Here is a 19,335-nt window from a genome sequence, read left to right as displayed (position 1 = left end):
ACCAATATCAGCCTAAGAGAGCAGTTCCATAGACCTAGATAGAGCATTGTCTATGAGCCTGGCATTACCATCCTTATGGGCCATTTTTTGATTAATTTATTTTGTTACTTTTGTAAGGCAATGGGGTTAAGTGAGTTGCACAAGGTCGACCTCAGCAATTACTAAGTGTCTGACTTGAATTCATATCCTCCTGTCTCCAGGGCTGGTGCTCTATCCATTGAATCACTTGGCTGAACCTCCCATGTGCCACCTAGCTACCCCTATGGGTCATTTCTTTACAAAAATAGATATGACATTCAATACAGAAGTAACAACATTGCCCTGCTCCCTCCTTCTGTGTTTTAAGCAGATTTTTTGGAAATTTAGGTTCTCATGCTCTGTCTCCCTACAGGGACTCCCTCCCCAAATTTCCACCCATAACCTGCTTTTTTTTTTAGTTTTCCTTCATGAAAACTTAGCTGCACATATGACCCTTTCACTCTTTCCTCTCTATTCTGTACAGTCATGTGTTTGCTGTCTCCATGCTTGTTCATTATTCCCCCCCTTTACCTCTCTCTCCCTTTTTCTCTAGCTCCAATTCTTTTTTCTTCCTCTCTCTCTGTCTCAGTCTCTGTCTGTCTATCTGTCTATCTGTCTGTCTGTCTGTCTCTCTCTCTCTCTCTCTCCTTTAGCTGCTGGACATGCAGGGAGTTTTGGTTAACATCCAATAACCCCCTGAAATACAACAAGACCCTTGGACAAAAAAGATACAGAAAAAGTGAATTTTTTTTCAAAAAACCAAAAGAGCTGGCTTAAAGGGTTGCCAGACCCTTGGCAAGGCCTTTACCATCACAAAGGCAAATCAGCATCTTCTTTAGGACTCTGCTATTTAATTAGCATTTGTTAAGCTCCTCCTGCTTGCCTAATTGGAGGATATTAGGGAGAAAGGGAATTTCTGCAATTATTCAGAGTCCATGGAGGAAATGTGGTATTCCAAGACTCCTTTTTTGTTTTTCTGATTCAATTATTTCACTCTTGCCTTTGACACTCTTTGGGGTTTTCTTGCTAAAGCTACTAGTGTGATTGACCATTCTTTTCTCCACTCATTGGATACATGGAGGAAACTGAGGCTAATTAGGTGAAATGACCTGCCCAGGGTCACCCAAAGACAAAGTATCTGGGGATGGAATTGAACTCACATCCTTCTGACTCCAGGGTCTATTCTCTGTCCTCTGTACCACCAACTGCCCAAAGAGGTCCCCAGGGCGTGTCCAAGACATAACAGATAAAAGGAATGAGTTTAAGCTCTTGTCCAAATCCACTTTTGATGATCTTTAAAGGATTCTTTTGAATTACATGCTATTATCCTTATTTCACAGGTGAGGAAACTGAAGCAAAGACTGGGTAAGTTGCCCATGGTCACACAGTGTTTGAAAGCAGATTTGAACTCAAATCTTACAGATTCCAGGTTTGGGATTCTATTCACTGAGTCAGTGCTTTCTTTTAACAAGGAATAATCTGTCCCCACCAAAAATAAACAAGCAAAGACACAAACAAGAGAGTTATTGAACTTTATTTAAAATGCCCAGGAAGAGTTTGGGACAGATATGTGTGCAGTGAGTCTACTATTAACAAGCCACCCAAACATGATCACAACTCAGGATTTCACCTGGGATCAAACCTTTTTCTCTTCTATTCTGCTTAGGGAAATGTTGAGCCTCGTGAAGATCTTCATCAAGTTAAGAATAAGAATCCAAAGCTAAAGAAGTCTTCAAGTCTTAAGTCAAAATAACCATTTCTGAGAACCTTTTCTGATCCTTTAATAGCCAATGCCTTTCCCCGTGAACTGACCCATTCTGTCTCTTCTCTGTGGGTCCTAGAGAGAGCTGGTCCTACAGTCCAGAAGACCTGAGTTCAAAAGCTGCCTCCCTTGCCCCAACATGGGCCAAGTCACTCAACCTTTGTCTCAGTTTCCTAATCTTCAAGAATGAGGAGCAACAGAACCACTGCTCTCTAGGTTGTTGGGAACTGAAATCAATCCATCAGTAAACACTTATTAAGAACCTACTTTGTCCCAATCATTGTGCTGAGTGAGAGGGATTCAAACAGAGGGAAAGACCATCCCTGCCTTTGAAGAGCTCACTAATTAGTGGAGCCCGTCTGGTCATGAATGAAGTGAAACAAGGCTATCCTTGCTCCCAGGCTCTTTAGCATAATATTTTCATCCATATTATCCCATGCCTTCACTGAGGATGAGCACGGCCTCACAGTCAGCTGCCTCACATCTTCTACTTTTAAAGGCTACAAGCAAAGATCAAAGTTGAGGGAGGGTTCGTGCAGGATCTTCTGCTTCCAGGTGATGTTGCTTCCGTGCAGCCTCTGAGGATGAGCTGCAACAAGTATGGAAATATTCTCTGCTGCTTGTGCTAGTTTTCGTCTAACAATGAACACCAAGAACACCCACCACACCATCCAGATGTTCAATTACTGATTAAAGCCAATGGTGTCTTTCCAGGAAGGTCCACATTGGCAATGAGGTTGACACTGATATTGCTAGAGCTAGTTTGGTATTTAGGAGAGTGAAAGAAAATGTGAGAGAGAGAGAGAGAGAGAGACAGACAGAAAAGGTGGTTGACTGACCACCAGACCGAAGGTCTACAGGGCTGTTGTGTTGGCCTCATTGCTCTATGCCTGTGAATCCTACATAGTCTACCAGCACCATGGCAGGAAACTGAACCACTTCCATTTTAATTGTCTTAGGAACACTCTGAACATGACCTGGCAGGAGAAGGGTCCAGATCCTGAGGTGCTTTCTCAGGTAAATTGCTAAGCATTCCAATCTTGTAGCACAGAATGCAACTACGATGGACTAGCCACATTGTTAGGATGCCAGATGTACGCTTCCCAAACAAAAGCTATTTTATGGAGAACTCACCCAGGGCAAGTGCCCACAAGAGTATCAGAAGAAGTGATACCGAGTCACCCTCAAGGTCTCATTGCAGGATTTTTTAATTGATTGTACAACATGGGAGGCCCCTGCACAGGACTGCCCAGCGTGGCATGACGTCATCACTGAGGGTCTTGAGCTCTATATGAAAAAAGGCAGAATGGAAGCAATTGAAGGAAAACATGATAACTACAAGTTTAGAGTACCCACCCCAAGAATTCCCATGGACTAAGCTGGTATGAGTGTGATCAATCACATACAGACACACTGCTATTTGTCGCAAACGTGGTGATGTTATTTTGATCTTCTTGGATAACAATGGACAGTAACCTACCAATTTATTGGAGACTCATCATGTAAACACATACGAAAGTGAGTCATATACTGGGTAACCAGGAAATAAACAACAGAGAAGGTACTAAAAGTAAGACACTTTGGGGAAGTTTTTCTAAAGGAGGTAAATTTTAGTTTGAACTTCAGAGAAACAGGACAGTCTTGAATCAGACTAAACCACATATGGCTATTGCCATAGCCCAAGTGATGTCAGAAGTGTCTGGGCTATCAAGACTAAAACATCAGTGGAGGAGCAACTAGGTGGCACAGTAGATAGAGGACTAGCCCTGGAGTCAGGAGGACCTGAGTTCCAGTCCAACCTCAGACACTTCATATTTACTTGACTGTGGGACCTCAGTCAAGTCTCTTAACACCCCTACCTTGAAAAAAAAATCAGTGACGAGAATCAGATATATTTCAGAGATACTGAGAAAATTCACATGGTAGAATGAGAAGGTTGAAGGATGACTCCTTGCTTAGGAGCCTGAGCGCCTGGAGAATGGTGTGGTCCTTCACGAGAATAGGGACCAGAAGGGGAAAGAAAATGAGTTCATTTTTACCCATGTTGAATGTAAGATATCTTGAATTAACTTCATAGTTCAGGTTGTCGAAGAGGCAGTTGAAAGAAAAAGGGGCTCAACTGGAGTGGTCTCAGCTTTTAAAGTATATTAAGAAGTATCTGAATAAGAGTGATTGGGTGGAATTATCAATAGTCAATATTTTCTTAAATGTCATTTGTGAACCAAAACCTTTATTAAGTACTAGGCACAACCATATGGACACATATAATTAGTCCATAACTTCAAGAAACTGGTATTCCAGCAGTGAAAGAGAACATCCCCCATAATGCAGAAGCTGGAGGAGAGGAGAAAGTGTGTAATTGGAAGGGAGGGTAGAGAAGTGAGTCTGAGAAGGTTCCAACAAGCTAAAGCCAGGTAACAAATGAAAATGAAATGCTATCTGAGCTGAGCTTCCTTCTAAAATGGAAGTAGGGAATCACAATCTAGCCTCAGGGTGATGAATGATATAGGAGGAAAGAAGTTGGAAATGGCTTCTCTTGGCATTCGAGTTCCATCTGGAATCAATTGCTAATCAATAAAAATTGACTTCCATCCTATATTGAATGAACATAGTGTGTGTAAATACTCTGCAATGAAGAATAGTGAATCAAGAGACCCTAATGTAAAGGACAAGGTTGTAAAGTCTCAGGGATCTCCAAAAGTGTGAATGGATTAATATATTTGTTTCTGTTCAGTGGTTACTTTATAGAAATAAAGGAAGTTAAAGACAAAATATTGGTTCTAAATAGAGCATAAATTACTTTAAAGAAGAGTGAAAGAACTTTTCCTGTCCCCATGGTGATCATTGAAAATGAATCATTAGTAAAATAAAGCAAAAATAAGCCATGGAATAAGATTTTGTTCTTTGGCACATCACCCCCAGAGCCTTTTTAAGCCCTTATTATAACAATAGATATAAGTTCCATCTTTTGATGGAAAAAGACTCATACTACTTTAATGCAGATAGCAATTATGGTCCCCTAAGAATCCTCTTCATAATATGATAAAAGTGACCAAGCTGCCTAAATTGAATTACTTATTCAATGCCATACAAATCAAGCTATGAAAAATGACTTTATTGAGCTAGCAATAATAGTGATGAAATTCATAGGGAGGAACAAAAGGTTAGGAATATCAAGGTAATTCATGAAGAAAAATACAAAGGAAGGAGACCTCGGTTTCCCAGATCTAAAATTCTATGCTAAAGTATCTGTCATCAAAACGGCCTGACACTGGCTAAGAAATATAGAAGTGGATATGTGGATAGATTGGGTACAAAAGAAATGCTAGTAAATGCCTAAAGTAATCTACTGTGTGACAAGCCCAAAGACTTCCCCTTCAAGGATAAGAACTCACTGATAAAAACTGAGGTATACATCTACATCTCACATCCTATACCAAGATAAGGTTGAAATGGGTACTGGATTTGGACAAGAAAGGTGACACCATAAGCCGATTGGGACTACAGAATAGTTTAACTGTCTGTTCTATGGAAAAGGGGAGCAGTTTATGACCAAAGAAAAGAGAAAACATTATAGAATGCAAAATTTACCATTTGGATTACATCAAATTGAAAAGTTTTTGTGCAAGTAAAATCAATGCAACCTATATTAAAACAAATATAGTAAGTTGGAAAAGAATTGTTTAATGCTAGGGTTCCTGATAAAGGACTCATTTCTAAAACTTATAGAGAACTGAGTCAAATTCATTGGAATACAAACTATTCCCCAATTCATCAGTAGTCAAAGGACATGAGCATGCAGTTCTCAGATGAAGAAATTAACACTCTACAAATATTTGAAAAAATGATCTAAATCATTGATTGATTAGAGAAATGTACATTAAAACAAGGTAGTACTCCTCACGCATCAAATTGGCTAATGCGATTAAAAAGTTAAAGGATTCCTGTTGGATAGGATGTGTGACAACTGAATACTAATGCATTGTTGGTGGAGTTGTGCACTGATCTAACTCTTCCAGAGACCAATGCTCAAAGACAATTCTAATGGACTTGTGATGGAAAATTCCATCCATTTCCACAGAAGGAACTATGGACTCTGCATACAGACCAAAGTTTAATATTTTCAATTTGTAAAATTTTTTATGCATTATGATTTTTTCCTTCTCATCCTTTTTCCTTCCATTTTTGATTTGATTTCTCTTTCCCAGCATGATTAGTATGGATTTGTGCTTAACATAATTACATAAGTGTAATAGGGAAGGGAGGGAGGGGGAAAAATGTGAACTTCAAAACTTTACAAAAAAAATCATTGTTGAAAGCTATGTTTGCTTGTAGTTCCCAAAATATATTAATAAAAAAATTAATAAAAACAATCCTCTTGGGGCAGCTAGGTGGCACAGTGGATAGAGTACTAGCCCTGGGTCAAGAGGACCTGAGTTCATATCCGGCCTAGACACTTAATAATTGCTTCACTCTGGGATCTTGGGCAATTTTCTGTGCCCCATTGCCTTGTAAAAATCCAAAAAAGAAAAACAAAATAATCCTCCTCATGTTTTCATCTTGTTCAGCCTTTCTCACTTTCAGGAAAAATAACTTGTTTTTTTTTTTTCTCTCTACTGACCAAAACCAGCACTAACTATAGTTTCTCACGCACTCTTTTTTTGGACAATTTTATTTATTTCAGGCAATAGGGTTAAGTGACTTGCCCAAGGTCACACAGCTAGGCTATTATAAAGTGTCTTGGAACTGAAGTCTTCCTGAGTCCAGGGCCAGTGCTCTACCCACTACTGCACCTAACGGCTCCTCACAAGGTCTTCATGAAATTTTCTTAATCTATCATTGCCGACAGTTCTTAATTTTCCTTAGTTTTCCTCCAGAAATCCTGTTATCTTCCTAAGAGAACACATCACTTTCCTTCTTATTAAAGAGATTACCATTCCATAGAAGAATATTTCTCATTTTCATTTCAACTGAAAATATCCATTGCTTTTTCCCATGCTCCCTTGGACTTTTCAAGATTATAGTTCCCTGTGCTGGCTCTGAGTCTTATAAAGGGTGTGACCTTTGGGCAATTTACTCTCTTTGCTTCAGTTTCCTTCTGTATGTCAATTATCATTGACCTGGATCAATTCTTAAGCCTGTCTCAACTCTACATTCTCTGCTTGTGGATGCTTTAGGAGGCGGTGACATTCAAGGATGTGGCTGTGGACTTCACCCCGGAGGAGTGGGACCTGTTGGACAATTCTCAGAAGCAGCTGCACAAGGACGTCATGCTGGAGAATGCTCAGAACTTTCTTTTCCTGGGTAAGGACCATTCCCCAAGTAACTGGGAATCTTCCATTAAACGGAGTGTCTTCAACTCTCTCCTAGAAGAAGGTTTGGGCCATTGATCACCTCTTAGAATGTCCAAAGTGATGACCTCCTGAATCCAAGAGATCAGGTCCTCCTGCTGCATAGCTTTTCTATGACAGACCTTTGTTCCATGTGACAGGAGGCTAGACACAAGTCTGCAAAATCTCCATTGATCCTGGAGCTTCTCCTTTTAGATGGGCAGTGAGGGGGACTCCCTTCCTTCCAATGCTGCCCTTCCTCTTTGGGAAGTGTTTGGTCATTAGAATGTACTTTTTGTTACTAGGGACAAATGTGTAACTCACTGCTCCTGGTGTCAATCATAGATTTCTAGCATAGCAAGAGTACCCAAGTTCTTCCTTCATATCCTGGCCAATTCCAGTAGAGATCCAGGGAAAGAAAGGAAGGGAATAAGTATATAGAGACATCTGCTGGGATCTAGACCCTGAACTAAGAGCTTTCTTCATGCATGTAATCCCACTCGATCCTCACAATTATCTTTTGGTTTGCATTTCTGTTATTATCCCATGTTATAATTGAGGAAACTGAGGCAAATAGATTGAGGGACTAATTCCTGGGTCAGCAAGAGTCTGAGGTCAGGTGATCCTGACTCCAGCCCACTATACTCCTTTCCCCTTGCAATGCCTCTAATTTCTTGGCTATGGAAGTGATGAAATGTGGACATCCTTCTATGAAGGAGACAAGCAAAGTTGGAATTTTCTGATTCCAAATTGGTTGCAGTAATGTGGCTCTGCTTTGCATCCCCCCCCATCCCTAATAAGTGAATACAAACTTCTCTCCACCCTCACACTTAATTTATCCCCCTACCTAGGATTTCCAGTTTCCAGAGAAGATTTGATCCCCCACTTGGAGCAAGAGTGTCTAAGGATCTCCTGTCCAGGTGAGTGAGGACTGAAGGGTGTGGGTTGGATCCCAGGAGGCTTTTGGATTTGTCAGTAAAGAAGTGTTCAACTCAGGAAGACCTGACTTGTTATTTCTTTTCAGACACTTTTCAACATTAGAATCCTGGATAAGGCTCTCTGAGGTCCAGTATCCTCATCTGTAACATGAGGCGATGAATTATGTGGACTTTTCAGTTCCCTTCTTTTAAAATTTTTTTTTCCAGTTACTCACAAAGATAGTTTTCAAAATTCATCCACATTTTTCTTCTTCCCTCCCTTTCCACCCTGCTCCCTATGGCAATGAGCAGTCTGATAATGGTTTTACAAGTACAATCATGTTAACATGTTTCCATAGTATTTTCCATTAGTACTGGGTTGAGGGTGTGGCAACCCTGACAAAGATAGAAAAACCATAAAGATAGTTTGAAAAACTGCCGCGAGTATTCTTTGCTCTACATTCAGTCTTCATAACTTTTCCTCTGATTCTGGACAGCATTTTCTATCACAGGCCTTTGAAGATTGTCTTTGATCTCTGAAATTCTGAGAAGAGCTGTGTTCAGCATAAGTGGTCTTCTTGTGGTGTTTCTGTTAAAATGTACAGTGTTCTCCTGGTTCTTTTAGGTTTCTTCTTTTTTTTTTTCCTTGAAGACAACGGGGTTGTGACTTGCTCATAGCCATATAGCTAGTTGTCTGAGGCAAGATTTGAATTCAGGTCCTCCTGACTCCAGGGCCAGTGCTCTATCTACTATACCACCCTAGTCCCCTTCAATTTTTCTTCTAGTCATGCTTCAGTGATCCTATTAGAGGTCTTTGTTAGGAATTTTGAGGCATGAAGCTCTCTTTTCACTTTCTAGAGAGGCTCTGTGTCTGTCAAATATGAGTCCTTTCTAAATCAATATGAATCTACTAAGTGCCCACTGGATATAAGGAAGTACAAAGGAACATTCTCTGAAAGCATAAGGCTTTCCAGTATCCCACAGTTTGGTGAGCAAGACAGCATGGACTCAGCTGTTATTGCAGCCCATCCAGCCAAGGTGGGCAGGCACTAAGGTTAAAGAAGACTGGAACAGTCTTAAGGAAACATTTCTATGCTACTTCAGAAAAGCCTGGGTAAGAGTTCTAGGCAGGAGCACCAGCCAGGGAAAACCCATGCTGTTGGATCAACAAAGAGGCCTCCGCCCCACTGCATCCTAGCCTATGTGGAGGATAAGGCAGGTGAAGTAAGACTAGTAAGGGACAAATAGGCAGAAGATGAAGAGCTCATCCCAGAATTTTATCTTTGGTCCTCAAGGCCCTGGAATTAAGTAGGGAGTGCCATGGTCAGGCAACGAACTTGAGGAAGATGATTTTAACAGGTGATGGAGGATTGAGGGACCTGGGAAGAGACGTGAGTCAGTTCTTTTAATACCTCAAACATGAAGTCATTTGGATCCCCAACCAATAAAGGGGCAATGATGGTGGAGAAAGGGAAGTGTTAGAGCAAGGTTACACAGGTGGAATCACCTGCTTCAGTGTTGGGGCAGGGGTGTGGGAGTGATAATGAGGAGTGGATGACACCTAATTTCGCCCATGAACAATTGTGAGCATTTGTTCTGTATAGCAGTAGCAAAGCAAGATTACAGGAACATTGGGGTGTGTGAGATCGGTGGGAAAGAATAAATGAGGAGTCCCAAGGAAAGTAATATCCAAGAACCTTAGAGAAAAGAAAAAAGTATCAAGAAAAAGTGGATGATTGACAGTATCCAAGGCTGCAAAAAGGTCCTTGAGATGATATGTAAGCATCAGAATAAATGATCAGAAAAGTGGATCTAACGAAAAAATTATGACAGGATAAGTAAAACAGAGAAATTTTATTTCTCAGGGTGTCATAAAATTTACAAAGAATGACCATGGGAGAAAGCATCAAAACTGGTCCATTCGGGACAGTTGGGCAATTACCTCAACATAAGAAAAAGCATTGCCAGCAACCAAAATGCTCTTGATGCAAAGAAAAATAAAAAGGAGAACATCTGTCCAGTTCAGTGGCCGGAGCGTACTCCTTCACCAGGCTGGAGTTCTAGTCTCTGGTGCTGACATTTGGGTCAGGTCACTCAGCCATTTAGAACTCATGACCGGAAGAGTAACACATCCTGACTAGGTGGCTGCGCACTTGTCTCACATTTGTGGTGAGGATCCATTGCAGTTGTGTGGAACTTTTTGATCATTAAATTGTCTTATGTGTAAGTTTATATTATTGTCAAATGATTGGTTCTGCTCATTTAAGTTTGAGGTTTTTTTCTTTTAACTGGGGACACTTTCTTCCAGGAAGAAGAGAATATCATCATACATTTATGTGTGTGTTTGTTTCCACCCGATGCAGAGACCAAGTGTGATCAAATGAGTGCAAATCTGAAAATGACCTCCTGGAATGACTTTACTGCTTCTGGTGAAGAGAGGACTCATGTTGGTAACCATGAGCTTATCTACACTACAGAGAATCATTATGAATATACTCAATATGGAAAAATTTGTCAAAGAAGTGACAGTTTCACTGAACATCGGAAAATCCACACTGAAGAGAAACCTTATGAGTATAACCAATGTGGAAAGACTTTCTTTCCTAGCTCTGTACATCAGAGAATCCACACTGGAGAGAAATCTTATGAATGTAATCAGTGTGGAAAGACTTTCACAAGGAGCTCTCATCTTACTATACATCAGAGAATCCACACTGGGGAGAAACCTTATGAATGTAATCAGTGTGGGAAGACTTTCACACAGAAGTCTGGACTTGCTTCACATCAGAGAATCCACACTGGGAACAAGCCTTATGAATGTAATCAGTGTGGAAAGACTTTCACATGGAGCTCTGGACTTGCTTCACATCAGAGAATCCACACGGGGGAGAAGCCTTATGAATGTAATCAGTGTGGAAAGACTTTTACACAGGGCTCCAATCTTACTGTCCATCAGAGAATCCATACTGGGGAAAAGCCTTATGAATGTAATCTATGTGGAAAGACTTTCAGAGAGAGCTCCTCTCTTATTCATCATCAGAGAATCCACACTGGGGAGAAACCTTATGAATGTAATGAGTGTGGGAAGACTTTCACACAGAGCTCTGTACTTGCTGTACATCTGAGAAGCCACACTGGGGAGAAACCTTATGAATGTAATGAGTGTGGGAAGACTTTCACACAGAGCTCTGGACTTACTATACATCAGAGAATCCACACTGGGAACAAACCTTATGAATGTAATCAGTGTGGGAAGACTTTCAGAGAGAGCTCCTCTCTTATTCATCATCAGAGAATCCACACTGGGGAGAAACCTTATGAATGTAATCTATGTGGAAAGGCTTTCAGAGAATGCTCCTCTCTTGTGTATCATCAGAGAATTCATACTGGGGAGAAGCCTTATGAATGTAATCAGTGTGGAAAGACTTTCAGACACAGCTCCAGTCTTACTGTACATCAGAGAATCCACACTGGGGAGAAACCTTATGTATGTGATCAGTGTGGAAAGACTTTCACAAGGAGCTCTCCTCTTGCTGTACATCACAGAATCCACACTGGGGAGAAACCTTATGTATGTGATCAGTGTGGAAAGACTTTCACAAGACGCTCTCATCTTGCTGTACATCTGAGAAGCCACACTGGGGAGAAACCTTATGAATGTAATTAGTGTGGGAAGAGTTTCACACAGACCTCTGGACTTACTACACATCAGAGAATCCACACTGGGAACAAACCTTATGAATGTAATCAGTGTTCAAAGACTTTCGCACGGAGCTCCTATCTTGCTGTACTTCATAGAATCCACGCTGGAGAGAAGCCTTATGGATATAATCAATATGAAAATGCTTTTTAAGATGCCCAACCAATTTTGTAGGTATCAGAAATTCCACCCTGGAGTGAAATGTTTGAATGTAATCAATTTGGGGAAATCTTGCCACATGTCTGTGAATGAACACTCGTGAGAAACATGAGAAATATTGATTACATTTCAAAGCTTTTAATATACAAGTTCATCTTCCTGGACATCAGAGAATCCACTCTGGAGACAATATTTATGAGTTTGGTTCATATGTAAAGCTTCTCTTAATTACTTCCACATTGCCAAACAACTGTGCCAATTCCCAGATTAATTTCTGGGTATTCATTTCTTTCATGGATAATAAATTTAGTATAACAGAATTTATTAATGGAACAGACATTTTTTTTATCTCCTGTAAACCAAAGATGAATCCTGGAAGCCTCCAAGTACTTATACGGCCTTAGATGAGTGGATGTTCCCAAAAGGTCCTGATCCGTTTTGACAGGTTCAAAATTTACGAGAATGACTATATTTTTTTTAGGTTTTTGCAAGGAAAATGGGGTTAAGTGGCTTGCCCAAGGCCCCTTAGCCAGGTAATTATGAAGTGGTTGAAACCAGATTTGAACCCAGGTACTCTTGACTCCAGGGCCAGTGCTTTATGAGAATGACTATTCTAATGAGGATTTGGGAAGCATAACACATCACCCAATCTAGACAAAAAAATTTATATCCAGACCATCCTTGAATAGGGTAATCTAGACAAAAGGGAAATCCACTTTTCCTTGAACCTGCCTGACTAAAACACAATGGACCAGAATTCACCTCTTTACCTTTTACCACTTATCTAAAGTTTTCAAGGTGGGGAAGGCTTGTCCCAAGATTTCATCTCATCATCAGCCCTCCATTAAAGACTGACTGAATAATCTAAGGGGGCTGATTTCTGAATGAGGAAATGAAAATGTGAAGAGATGTTTAGCCCTAATTCAATAATTGGTTATTAATATATGAGAACAATAATCATTTCTCTCAGAGAATTCATTCAGGACAATAAACCTCATTGATACCATCACTATGGAAAATCATCAGACCAAAATCTTCCCTTATTTCCCATCAGGGAATTCACATGAAATAGAAATCCTACTCTTGTAATGAATGTGTAAAAGCATAGAAATGGAGAACAAAGTTTGATAGTCATCAGAGGAACAAGTTCCACATGGATGTGGTTGGAAAGACATTCATCCTAACATCATCTCTTGACATCAAGGATTCATCATAGAGAGAAGACATAAAACACTTAATGAGCTCCCACCTTCTCTGGAAGATGGAGTTCAGTAGAAATCAATCTAGTCATACTAAAGAGAAGTCTTAAAATTCAGAATTCTGGGAAGGCCTTCACCCAAATCTTATCACTGTATATACATTGGAGAAGACTTCCTGCGCTTAACATTTATGGATCTAATTAGTGAGGAAAGGCCTGTCCCTTCAGCATAGACTTTATTGGATATCACATAAAACATCCAAAGCAAGAAGTCCTAAAAATGGATTGAAGTGTTTTTCTGAAATCATAAGGTTTCTCAACAGCTCTCCTAAAATATTTCATGGCACAGGTGGAAGAGGGTATTCCTCTTGGTCCTTACCCTAGGAAGGAGAAAAATCTACTATTGAAAATGTAGAATGGAACAAAGTATTGTTTGACTCATTCTTTTATAAAGCCTCCCTCATCATAGGTATATATCAAGGAGAACAAAATTGTAAACTCTTCTCACATGAACTAAAAGTGCTTGGAGTGGTTTGATGTTTTAAGCGCAGAGAGCAAATGGAAAAAATTGCATTGCAACAAATACTTTGAAGGCCAATGGATGGTGCATTTCAAAAAGACCAGTTCCCTGTTTCTGAAACGTGGCAACTCTTGCAAGATCACACCAGTAACTTTGTTTTTTTCCCCTTATCTTTTCTTACCATCTTTTGATGTCATGTCTACATCTCCCAGGAAGCTTGAGGGAAGCAAATCTTAAGGGGGAGCTAACTTAAGAAAGGACTTTCCCCCCCTCCCCCAGCTCATAGTCACTTTTGTAAAAGAGATTAAAAGCAATGCCTCCAAAGGAATAAATCCCAGATTGATCCTTAACTGGCATCATACTCTAGCATAATTGGATCATTGCAATTGAAACAAAATGTGAATAAAGTTTTAGGTTCAACTCTTGGGGAAAGGGAAACCCACCAATCATGACAAATAGATGACCTTCTCTTTGCATTTTCTAAATAGGAATTTTCAGTCCTCTGTGCTTGTCTGTTTGTTCGGAGGCATTTGAGCCCCTATTACTGTTTTGAAATGCATGCTTGTTACAAAATGAATCTCTGACTGAGGAAAAAAATAAAACTCCAAATTTTGTGTAAAAAAAAAAAAAGGTTGGCCCTCTTGCTCTACTATGGATTTCATTCTATTTCCCATTATAAGAGAACTCATTAATCATCCCATATTTCACACCGTATATGAAACCAGTAAAACCCCTCTTGAAATCCCAATGTTTTTCATTAATCTTCAGTAATAATGCTTTGAATTCATGTGTCGTCATTTCTTCAGCTATTCACCAGTTGATGAGTACTCATCTTTGTTTCTTTGATGGCTCGAAAAGCTCCAGTTATAGATATAACTGACTGCTTAGTCCGAAGTGTTAGCTGGATAAAGTATTTTCTATGTAAAATAATTTGAAAAATATATTCAGTTGCACTGTCATGTGATTGACAGGAAGATTTTGTTTCAAATCTGTTTTGTCAAAACAACAGGTTTTGTTTTAAATCTGTAATATTGCTTTTATGTTTCAGGTTTTTCTTTGTGATTTTGTTTTTACGTTTTTTGCAAGGCAAATGAGGTTAAGTGGCTTGCCCAAGGCCACACAGCTAGGTAATTATTAAGTGTCTGAGGCCAGATTGGAACTCAGGTACTCCTGACTCCACAGCCGATGCTCTAGCCACTGCACCACCTAGCTGCTCATTTTCTTTGTGATTTTGGGTGTCATTTCTGAGAAATGCTATTCATTTAAAAAATGATTAGCTAGAATGATGCAATAGTCATCTTAGGAAATCAATTCCTCTCTGTTTTTTCAAATTAATTAATTAATTCCTTTTTCTTTTTCCAATTACGTGCAAAGATACTTTCAATATTCATCCTTTTGTAAACTTTTGGGTTCCATATTTGTATACCACCCTCTCTTCCCCATGACTGTGAAGCTTCTCAGGTAGGTTGTATATTTATAATTGTATTTCAAATATTTCCTTCTTGATGATGATCTTTGTCCTTCTTTCTTGAAGAAGACTGTGACGTTAGTGACATGAGGCCATGACAAATGCATGAACTGTATTTGAGTGTGGGGCAGGGGGCTGTGCTAAGTCACCAACCTCACGTTCTTCTCCAGAGACATCTGAATCCAATGACCAGATGTATATATGGCTGACTGGAGATGTCCTTGGGTGCTGGGCAATCAGGGTTAAGTGACTTGCCTAAGGTCATGTTGCTTAGTAAGTGTCAAATGTCATGAGGCCAGATTCAAACTCCCATTCTCCTAAGTCAGTGCTCTCACCACTGCCCATATAAATCCTATTGTGAAATCAGAACTAAGGGGGGGGGGTCATGAAAAAGAAATAAAAACAAGAAAGTATGCTTTACTTTGATTTAATAGTTTTTTCTTTGGATCTGTATGGATGGAATTTTCCATAACAGAGTCAGCATTGTCTTTTATCACTGAACTGCTGGGAAAAAATGGGGCCACCAGAGGTCATCGTCACCCAGTGGTGCTGCTAACATGTACAATTGTTCCACTCCCTTTACTCAGCCTCAGTTCATACAGGTCTTTCCAGGTTTTTCTGAAGTCCAGCCACTCCTGGAAATCAACTCCTGGATGCTGTGATTTGAAGAATCAAACTGGTAAAGAATGTGGTTCTAAACTTTAAAAATTCCTACATAACTGGATATATTTTGCTTTAAAAATAATAATAATAATAATAATAATAATAACTTACTCTTGGGAAAAGAAACAAAAATCTCTTAAATTCTAATCTGGGAAGTTCTTTGCAAATTAACCAAATGCTTTCAGAACCTTTTCTTCGGGCAACGTCATAAAATGTGATCAGAAGTAGCTCAAATAAAACCATATCTCAAGATGCTCACGCTTAGAGATTCCACCACACGTGTTTGCATGAGTTTTGGTGCACAACCAGAGAGTATTCGAAACTTATATTCATCTAATCAGCACAGACACATTGCAACTTGTCTCTAATGTCATTTTGTTCCTCCAGAAAGGACAACCACCAGTTTCCATAAGGCTTTTCTCCTATGACATTGTCTCATGGTAACAGCCAAAATAAAAATTGGAAATATGGGTTAAATCCATTTCCATAGTATTTTCCATTAGCACTGGGTTGGGGTGGGGGTGCGGCAACCATGATAAAGGTAGAAAAACCATAAAGGAAGTTTGAAAAACTGATGTGAGTATTCTTTGCTCTACATTCAGTCTTCATATTTTTTCCTCTGATTCTGGACAGTGTTTTCCATCACAGGCCTTTGAAGATTGTCTTTGATCTCTGAAATTCTGAGAAGAGCTAAGTTCAGCATAATTGCTCTTCTTGTGGTGTTTCTGTTAAAAAGTACAGTGTTATCCTGGTTGTTTTAGTTTTCCTTTTTTTTTCTTCAAGACAATGGGGTTGTGACTTGCTGATAGTCATATAGGTAGTTGCCTGAGGCAAGATTTGAATTCAGGTCCTCCTGACTCCAGGGCCAGTGCTCTATCTACTATGCCACCCTACTCCCCTTCAATTTTTCTTCTAGTCATGCTTCAGTGATACTATTAGAGGTCTTTCTTAGGAATTTTGAGGCATGAAGCTCTCCTTTGACTCTCTAGAGAGGGCTGAGTCTGTCAAATATGAGTCTTTCTAAATCAATATAAATGTACTAAGTGCCAACTGCATATAAGGAAGTACAAGGAACATTCTCTGAAAGCATAAGGCTTTCCAGTATCCCACAGTTTGGTCGGAAAGACAGTATGGACACAACTGCTGTTGCAGCCCATCAAGACAAGGTGTGCAGGCACTAAGGTTGAAGAAAACTGGAACAGTCTTAAGGAAATAGATCTGTGCTACTTCAGAAAAGTCTCGATAAGAGTTCTAGGCAGGAGCACCAGCCAGGGCAAATCCACACTGTTGCAGCAACAAAGAGGCCTCCACCCCATTATATCCTAGCCTATGTGGAGGATAAGGCAGGTGAAGTAAGACTAGAAAGGGACAAAGAGGCAGAAGATGAAGAGCCCATCCCAGAATTTTATCTTTGGTCCTCAAGGCCCTGGAATTAAGTAGGGAGTGCCATTGTCAGGCAAAGAACTTGAGGAAGATGATTTTAACAGGTGATGGAGGACTGAGTGACCTGGGAAGGGATGTGAGTCAGTTCTTTTAATACCTCAAACATGAGGTCATTTGGACCCCCAACCAAAAAAGGGGCAATGATGGTGGAGAAAGGGAAGTGTTAGAGCAAGGTTACACAGGTGGAATCACCTGCTTCAGTGTTGGGGCAGGGGTGTGGGAGTGGGAGTGGATGACACATAATTTGGCCCATGAATGACTGTGAGGATTTGTTCTGTATAGCAGTAGCAAAGCAAGATTACAGGAACATTGGGGTGTGTGGGATCGGTGGGAATGAATAAATGAGGAGTCCCAAGGAAAGTAATATCCAAGAAACTTAGAGAACAGAAAAAAGTATCAAGAAAATTGGATGATTGACAGTATCCAAGGCTGCAAAAAGGTCCTTGAGATAATATCTAAGTATCAGAATAAATGGACAGAAAAATGGATCTAACTGAAAATTATGACAGGACAAATAAAAAAGAGAAAAGTTATTTCTCAGGTTGTCATAAAATTTACAAAGAATTGACCATGGGAGAAAGCATCAAAACTGGTCCATTCGGGACAGTTGGGCAATTACCTCAACATAAGAAAAAGCATTGTCTGCAACCAAAATGCTCTTGATGCAAAGAAAAATAAAAAGGAGAACATCTGTCCAGTTCAGTGGCCGGAGCGTACTCCTTCACCTGGCTGCAGTTCTACTCTCTGGTGCTGACATTTGGGTCAGGTCACTCAGCCATTCAGAACTTGTGACCGGAAGAGTCAGACATACTGACTACGTGGCTGCACACTTGTCTGACGTTTGTGGTGAGGATCCACTGCAGTTGTGTGTGGAACTTTTTGATCATTAAATTGTCTTATGTATAAGTTTATAGTATTTTCAAATGATTGATTCTGCTCATTTAAGTTTGAGCTCTTTTTCTTTTAACTGGGGAATCTTTCTGCCAGGAAAAAGAGAATATCCTCATACGTATATGTGTGTGTTTGTTTCCACCAGATGCAGAGACCAAGTGTGATGAAATGAGTGCAAATCTCAAAATGACCTCCTGGAATGACTTTACTGCTTCTGGTGAAGAGAGGACTCATCTTGGTAACCATGAGCTTATCTACACTATAGAGAATCAGAATGAATATACTCAACATGGAAAGATTTGTCAAAGAAGTGACTGTTTCACTGAACATCGGAAAATCCACACTGAAGAGAAACCTTATGAGCATAAGCAATGTGGAAAGACTTTCTTTCCTAGCTCCAAACTTGCTGTACATCAGAGTATCCACACTGGAGAGAAATCTTATGAATGTAATCAGTGTGGAAAGACTTTCACAAGGAGCTCCCATCTTCCTATACATCAGAGAATCCACACTGGGGAGAAGCCTTATGAATGTAATCAGTGTGGAAAGACTTTTACACAGAGCTCCAATCTTACTGTCCATCAGAGAATCCACACTGGGAACAAGCCTTATGAATGTAATCAGTGTGGAAAGACTTTCACATGGAGCTCTGGACTTGCTGTACATCTGAGAAGCCACACTGGGGAGAAACCTTATGAATGTAATCAGTGTGGAAAGACTTTCAGAGAGAGCTCCTCTCTTACTCATCATCAAAGAATCCACACTGGGGAGAAACCTTATGAATGTAATCTGTGTGGAAAGACTTTCAGAGAATGCTCCTCTCTTACTTATCATCAGAGAATCCACACTGGGGAGAAGCCTTATGAATGTAATCAGTGTGGAAAGACTTTCAGACACAGCTCCAATCTTACTGTACATCAGAGAATCCACAGTGGAGAGAAACCTTATGTATGTAGTCAGTGTGGAAAGACTTTCACAAGGAGGTCCCATCTTGCTGTACATCATAGAATCCACGCTGGAGAGAAGCTTTATGGATATAATCAATATGAAAAGGCTTTTTAAGATGCCCAACCAATTTTGTAGGTATCAGAAAATCCACCCTGGAATGAAATGTATGAACGTAATCAATTTGGGAAATCTTGCCCCATGTCTGAGAATGAACTCTTGTGACAAACCTGAGAAGTATCGATTACATTCCAAAGCTTTTAATATACACGTTCATCTTCCTGGACATCAGAGAATCCACTCTGGAGACAATATTTATGA

At 39.9% G+C, this 19,335-nt stretch overlaps 1 protein-coding gene across 1 annotated transcript in view; it reads left to right on the top strand.

Moving 5' to 3' along the window:
• The window catches only part of LOC141510009 (uncharacterized), a 37,014-nt gene extending 17,883 nt beyond the window's left edge, over window positions 1–19,131 (top strand). The window contains 5 exon segments of the mRNA XM_074219954.1: window positions 6,958–7,084; window positions 7,962–8,030; window positions 10,391–10,483; window positions 10,643–11,871; window positions 18,439–19,131. Of these exon segments, the coding sequence (XP_074076055.1) occupies window positions 6,958–7,084; window positions 7,962–8,030; window positions 10,391–10,483; window positions 10,643–11,871; window positions 18,439–19,131 (2,211 nt within the window).
• The last annotated feature ends 204 nt before the right edge of the window (window positions 19,132–19,335 follow it).

This window comes from Macrotis lagotis, chromosome 1 (assembly GCF_037893015.1).
Source record: "Macrotis lagotis isolate mMagLag1 chromosome 1, bilby.v1.9.chrom.fasta, whole genome shotgun sequence".
Taxonomy (NCBI): domain Eukaryota; kingdom Metazoa; phylum Chordata; class Mammalia; order Peramelemorphia; family Peramelidae; genus Macrotis; species Macrotis lagotis.
The sequence above is the reverse complement of the archived record's forward strand: the minus strand, read 5'-3'. Positions and strand labels throughout refer to the sequence as shown.